Below are 7709 nucleotides of genomic sequence, written 5' to 3'. Positions count from 1 at the left end.
CCATTTTCATCACCGCTAAACCCCTTATCCATAAACTTCTTTGCCTTTCTTTTTTACTATTTTGCAAAAAACATTTTTGAATAGTTAAAATGGCCAGTCTACAAGCTCACAACGTGTCAATGTAGATTGGCTAGTTGAACTATTCAAAAATGTTTTTCAAAATAGTAAAAAAAAATGGCAAAGAAGTTTAGGAATAAGACGTTTAGCGGTGACGAAAATGGAGCCCTAAATGTCTCAGGAAATGGTAAGAAAAGCCTCTGTTTAGAATAGAAAACACCACATCTAAAACGATGAAAAGAAAGCTTTAAAAAATAATAATAATAAAAAATCGGTTCCTTCCTCCTCCCGTCACCTTTGGTAACCACACCATGAGATAGCAGGTAGCGGCCAGCATAGAGACCTATATTTAGCATATATCCAGCATATAGACCTATATTTTGCATATATCCAGCATATAGACCTATATTTTGCATATATCCAGCATATAGACCTATATTTTGCATATATCCAGCATATAGACCTATATTTTGCATATATCCAGCATATAGACCTATATTTTGCATATATCCAGCATATAGACCTATATTTTGCATATATCCAGCATATAGACCTATATTTGGCCTTCCTCTTGTCCTTAAATAAAGTCATCGCCTCCGTTGGTGATGACCTTCCCCTTCTTCTTCTTGACCCTCTTGAGCAGGCAAGAAGCGATGGCCAGCGCGCCGCCTTTCAGAAAGCGGACAAAGTTGTCCCCGACCAGGGGGCCCATGGCGAACAGGCCCGGCTCCTTGGTGCACTCGAAGGTGTACGGGTGGATGTCAATAGGGTTCTGCTTGCAGGAGATGGGCTTGGTGGGATCCAGGCCCAGGTACTGGCCCTGCCCCTTCAGGAAGCACAGGTTGGGGTAGGTCCCGATGAGCACCAGAGCCATGGAGATCCGGAAGGCCTTGAGGGAGCTGTTCCCCTGCAGCACGCACCTCCTGTCGGGCTGGAAGGACAGCACACAGTGCTCGGGGAAGCTGGTGTACTCGGGGAACGGGCCGGCGGCGGTACCGGCGTTAGTCGTCGTAGTGGAGGCGTTGGAGGCCGCCGGCGGCTTGGAGCACATCTTGGCGCAGAGGACCGAGGAGGCCATTCCACCGCCCTGCTGCGGGCCGTTGGAGGAGGAGCCTCCGCTTTCGGTCTGCGAGCGCATCATGTGGTAGACCTTCAAAGCAAATCAAACTTTATTTATAAAACACATTTAAAGGGATTGTGACATTAAAACAAAAAGGTTTTGTAATTTTTCTTCTTTTTTTTAGCTCAATTGTACCCAAAACACCTGAACTTTTCTGTGGTCTGTGGGTTTTGTGATCTAATTTGCCTGTGGACTGTGAGGTAAGACTAACTGTTGAGCCCTGTTTGCCTGTGGACTGTGAGGTAAGACTAACTGTTGAGCCCTGTTTGCCTGTGGACTGTGAGGTAAGACTAACTGTTGAGCCCTGTTTGCCTGTGGACTGTGAGGTAAGACTAACTGTTGAGCCCTGTTTGCCTGATTTCATTGCAGCTCAAAAAGGTTCAGAACACACCGAGAAAACCCCGGACCACAGACAATTCACTGAATGTTCAAAGTTCAGGTTGTTTTGGGTGTAATTGAGATCATTAAACAATTAATAAAGGAATGAATAAATAAATTAAAATGAATGTCATGAAACCTTTAAAAACAACTGTCATCGATCAAAGTGCCGTACAGGTGAAGAAAACGTATATCATCAAATATAACAATACATCAATAGCAAGCAGATACACATGGATACAATAAGACACTGAGACGAGGTGATCAAATAAAAGGTTGGAATTAAACTAGGCTGTGATTAAAAGCCCAAGTCGAAAAAAAGTGTCTCGATGGATCTGATGTGAAAAGGAAGGCTATTCCAGAGCCTATAGCGTGTGAAAACGAGTACGTCACCAAGAGGGGCGGCGTCTGAAAAGCTATAGGGACGGCCCTCTCGTGGGCATTCAATTCTAGCCCACATCACTCAGAATAGAGTGACGGTGGTATGTTTTTGTAAATATTGAGCTTGTTCTTGGCGACAATATAGTGAACCAACACCAGGATGGATAGAAAGAACGTCGGGCCCAAATACATTACAAGGACAAGGAAAATGTTGTGAACAAACACGGCTGTGCTTAGATACTTTGTTGAACGTTATGTCTCTGCGCCCGTGCGCCGTACAGCCGAGATCCAAGCCATTCTACGTCTTTTTGTAAACTCGTCAATCTGGGTTCCTTGATGCTGTCTCCATGCTGGAAAGCTGAACATCTAATTCCGTTTTCTGGCTTATTTCCTCGACGTGATCTGCTGTGGCACTTATTTACTGAGCAAGTCTGCACCATTGTGAGGTCAGTTTAAAAAAAGAACGTATACAAGCACACTGGATAGTCGCTCAATGTAAACAAACCAGACAAGCCAGCAAGTATGGCGGCCGCTACCACGTGACACATATGTTGACGCCCCCTCCAGGAGTTTTGGTACACCCTATAGAGCGTGGCAGTCCTGTCCCCTTTCATGGCGACGAGAGGCCCGGAAGATAATTCTCTGTTCATTTTCCTCATAGACTTTTCAAAGAGTATTTATTTAAAGACGTTTACGTCGCGGACAAAGACAACTCGGCTTTCATGACAAATCATGACAATAAACACAATGTTTTGAGCCGATCAAATAATTAGTAAGAAGAAAAGTGTTTTACCATATGCCTTTTCTTTCTTCTTACTAATTATTTGATCGGCTCAACATTGTGTTTATTGTATTGAGTTGTCCTACGAGAATTCTCTTCCGGGTCTCTCGTCGGGGGCGGGACTGCGACGCTCTAGAGGGGCGGCCACGGCAAGAGCACGGTCTCCCCTGGTCTTAAGTAGGGCTGTTTTGGGGGTCAATAATGAGAGGCGTGCTGACCTCAGGGCTCTGACCAGCTTAATGGTATTCAACCAGTTCAGCCAGGTAAGGGGGGGGGGGGGATTTAAAAGCAACATGTTTACCTTGTGGTACTCAGGGTAGAGGGTCTTGGGCAGCTGCTTGAAGATGAGGTCGGGGTCGTCGACGCCCTTGCGGAACACGTGCAGCACGGGAACGCGGGCGCCCCGGGCGCACAGGACGGCGTCCGCAGCGCTCAGCCCCGCCCCCACGATCAGCACGGGGTCGGAGGTTGCGTCCAGCCTCTTCTGGCTCACCGCCAGGCCCAGGTCGGAGATGCTGTGGAACACGAAGGGCAGGTCCTCGCCCTCCAGAGAATACAATAAGAAAATGTATAAATAAATATAAAATAAAGCTGCTGGCCCTAGATATCTACACTGGATTAAGCTATTGTTATTATCCCTGAATCATACATAGGATCATACAGTCGGTTCAATAAGATATAAATGTACATTGAATATGAATTAATATAGGCCTAGATGTTTTGCTATATGAACACACCATACTGAAGAGATATTTACACTCTATAGTCTATACAGTGTGTGTACTATAAACAGTACGATTTATTTAAGCAATAAGCCACGAGAGGTCTCAGGTTACTGGGTATTTTACAATGGCTCGGGGCGTAGGCAGACCCGACGCGGAGCCGAGGGTCTGTCATAGAAATTTAGACTGCAAACATATAATAATACCCCTTTATTGCACTCTGATGTTATCTTATCTGTGACACCCCTGTGGTGCTGGTTGGTTACTTTGTTACTGTCCCAAATTCCTTTGGGCTATGTTGGGGGATGTCTCTTGTGGGAGTGGAGACTATAAAGGCTGTGGCCTTATGTTTACTCAGGGAGTCAGACTGGGGTCTTCCGTTGCATTGAATTGGTCATGTAAGTTCCTGACTCCTTACTCGAGTAAATCTCTAATACTTCCAAACTATGAATCCTTGTGTTGCCTCATTATTATGTCTTCCTGAGCATGTGTCCCACAGATTGCCATAACATTTTGGAGGTTTCCTACCGAGATGGTGTGCTAAATGCTGGACTTGGCGGTCGTCGGCTTGGTGAGTAAGTTCATTCTTTCGGGCTGGGCCGACGACGTGCGCAAGTGAGTATATGGGTGTCTGTTTGGATGTTCAGAAAATGAGGTATTGCTTTTATTCGGGGTTTTAAGGTATTAGTGATGAAATTTGGTTGTGATCACGATAGGCATTTTTTGATGGCCTATTTAAAAGAGGGAAACGAAAGTTTTGCCTTTCATGTGCATGCCATGAGAGACGGAGGAACAGTGTTTGGTTGGTTGAATGACTCAAGATGGTTAGACAAGGAGGTCTGACAAATGGTACCAGTGTACATTTGGAAAAAAGAATAGTCTATTCAATAAATCACTCATTACGTTGCCTGCTGTCTAAAAAGGGGGACTTGATCCTGCCTGGGGTATCCTGTTGTTTTATGAAGCAACAAAAAAATTGGCTAGCCAGTGTGTGTGTGTGTGTGTGTATTGTCTGTGAGTGTTAAATGTATGGCCTAAAAGGGAGACAAGTTGTCTTGCCTAACTTCGTAGCTACTGAGAAGGGAGGTTGATCCTCGCCTTATACTAGGGTACCTTTGCTAACAGAAGCATAAAACAATTGTGAAGAGCTATGTATGGATATATCATTTGAAAATGAATGTGAATGGTCTGTCATGAAAACTGATTGAGTGTTGAATGGAGTGGTCTGCTGTATGTGAGTGTGTGAGAGACAGAAAAGGAGTGTGAGAGGAAATTGTGAAAAAGGGATGTTAAATAGTTAACAGCCTAGAATGAAAATGAAGATATGAGAATTGATATAGAGATATATTAAGGTAAAGTAATACGTTTTAAATCATATGATGTCATATGATTCTCGAGACGAGAAAATGGAAATAGTTCCAAATAGGGATAAAAATAAGGAAGTGAATACAGTATGTGTATGGAGTACATACTGTATGTCTCAATGTATACTGTTTGAAAGCGTGAGTGTACACATGTGTATGAGTGAAAATGCTCAAACTTGTGAAGAACATTTTAGGGCCTGGAGAAGATATTTAGGTGCATTATGTACAGTTTCTGTGTCGAAATGTGGGCTAGAGTAGTCAAGGTGAAAATGGTAGTCAAAATAGTTTTAGTCTATTACCTCACTCAGTTATTCTGAGTGTGGGGCTAATAGTAGCCTTGATGAAAGAGTAGCATCGATGACTGGTTTACTAGTTATCACTTCATTTTGATCAAGTGACTGTCTAATATAGACTTATTTATCCTTAACATGGCATGGTAGTTAGCCCCTGAGGGCTATTACGGTTCCCTTTTAAGGGGAGTTGTCGTGAAATTTAAAATTGTTTTATGTAGAAAGAATTTAATCTAAATTCCCCAGGCAGGCCATGCCCTGATTGATATTAAAAGTTAGTTTAAGTGTTTAAAATTAAGTGGCTCTTTAGTTCCTAGAGAAGTGAGCCTTGCTAAGCCATGCACCATGCAGTATAGGAGGCTATCGCCTGTTTTCTGTAATATACGCAGCTTGATGTATAAGTATGCCCCTGGATATTCATGTTGTAAATCGCTCTGAATTAAGAGCGTCTGCTCAATAGTAAATTGGATAGTGTGACAGTTAGTGGAGTGAGATTGAGATAAAGATTACTTGAGACTGAAAGAAAGTTTTTTTAAAATGACAGATCTACTGCGTGCGCGCGGACCTAGTTATTATAAGCACGTTGTTTTAATTGTAGACAGATTGGAGAAAAGAAAAAATGCCAAACAGTATGGTAATGTTAAAATGTTTAAGGTAAAACAGAATGGATAGGTAAGATTAGGATATAGGAACACCAAATAGGCCGAAAATATTACAGAGCAGTGTATGCAATCAATACATTCAAAAGAGCTGAAAATGTTTTATGGACACATAATAGTGATTATTGTTTAAGTTGTAAACGACACTTTGGATAAGCCAGAGCTTTTGTTTGAAGCCGTCGGCTTGTAAAAGCAGAAAAGGCAAAGAATGTGAAGTCTTTTACCCCAGGTGGTTCGCGAAACGCCTGGGGGTAGTGTTTTGTTGTCAGTATAGGGAGAACCAGCTGGTGTTCTATTTAAGGACTTAGGTCTTAGTGAAAAATGTAGTGTAAGTCATAAGTATACCCGGTTAGGTGTGGTTAATGACATATTACTCGCATTGGTTTTCTTTCTTTTTCAGAAATGAGTGGTTAGTCTGCTGTCCGCGACGTGTCCACGCTGATGTCCCTACACTGGGGGATCAAGTGCTGTTAGCACTCTGGACTCTGAATCCTGCGATCATGTGCTCGGGAGCCGTTTCTGAATGATGTTGCATCACCTGTGCGGTGACAATTTCTGGTCTTTTGGAAGGCTGTGACGTGTGCAGTTCTGTCAAATGGCCGATCTGCAAGCTCACGACATGTCTGGGGCTTGTGGATGTAATGCACATTGGTGCTTTGAGCTCTGTGAAAGAGCTACTTCCGGTTTGGATTGCTCTGTGCGGTGTTGACCACATGGCACCTGCAAGTGGACAGTTCTGGACGGACATTTTCTGATGCTGAGATGTTTTTTGGTCTGAGGGCTACAACGTTTTGCCTTTCATGTTTAATTTGGCTTTGCCTTGTTTTGTTTTGTTTGAAACTATTGTACCACTGTGTATCGTAGGCCTTGTGTGCGGTCGCTCTATGATGAGGGCCATGTAGGAATTTTCCCTGTTTGTCTAACCCATTGGGTTCCAGGTTTTTTGCCTACATCTGCGATGTACTGATAAGTGGTGTTTAGGGGTTTTTAAATGTTTAAAAGTGGGGTAATGTCATAGAAATTTAGACTGCAAACATATAATAATACCCCTTTATTGCACTCTGATGTTATCTTATCTGTGACACCCCTGTGGTGCTGGTTGGTTACTTTGTTACTGTCCCAAATTCCTTTGGGCTATGTTGGGGGATGTCTCTTGTGGGAGTGGAGACTATAAAGGCTGTGGCCTTATGTTTACTCAGGGAGTCAGACTGGGGTCTTCCGTTGCATTGAATTGGTCATGTAAGTTCCTGACTCCTTACTCGAGTAAATCTCTAATACTTCCAAACTATGAATCCTTGTGTTGCCTCATTATTATGTCTTCCTGAGCATGTGTCCCACAGATTGCCATAACAGGTCTTCTACCCTCCCAGCCATTGTAAAATACCCGGTAAGCTGGGGCCTCGAGTGGCTTATTGCTTTTCTAAAACGGTTACAAACATATAGCAATATTATACTAATACAACTATTAAATTCACAAAAGTAGCTACGCTTTGCGCCACCAGAGCGAGCCACATCACTTCCTTGTTTTGCTCGGCAAGTAGGCTATGTGACGGGAGAATAGCGCTTGATGTCTTTACGGGGCTGCCTGGAGCCACACATTCACAGTCATATGAGCCGGGCGGTGGTTAGACGCCCGCACGTCATGGGTTTGTAAGGTAATCAAGCGCTCCCCTTCCTCAGTACAGCTACAGAGATGCGAAATCAGGTGGGAATGATATAAAGTGATTGAAGGTGTGGGTTATCGGTGAAATTTACACCGGTCACGTGACGGTAACCAGCCAATCAGAATCAAGTATTGGGACTAACCGTTTTAGAAATATATATAATATCAATTACATCATCATTACTAACCAGCTTAATTAAATGTATTTAATGTGTACCTATATGCAGCACATATGCTGTACATGCTGCTGTTCTTGCTTACTGTAAATCGCTCACCTAAATTGTACATGATAGG

General features: G+C 43.2%; 1 protein-coding gene across 1 annotated transcript in view; it reads right to left on the bottom strand.

Annotated features, from left to right (window-relative positions):
• Window positions 1-634: 634 nt before the first annotated feature.
• LOC306925201 (oxidative stress-induced growth inhibitor 2-like) overlaps window positions 635-7709 on the bottom strand; it is a gene marked incomplete at both ends in the record, with an annotated part of 13248 nt that continues 6173 nt past the window's right edge. The window contains 2 exons of the mRNA XM_079503892.1: window positions 635-1207; window positions 3019-3261. Of these exons, the coding sequence (XP_079360018.1) occupies window positions 635-1207; window positions 3019-3261 (816 nt within the window). The remainder of the gene's footprint in view (window positions 1208-3018; window positions 3262-7709) is intronic.

This window comes from Electrona antarctica (assembly GCF_951216825.1).
Source record: "Electrona antarctica genome assembly, chromosome: 6".
NCBI lineage: Eukaryota > Metazoa > Chordata > Actinopteri > Myctophiformes > Myctophidae > Electrona > Electrona antarctica.
This window is presented reverse-complemented; position numbering and strand designations above follow the sequence as displayed.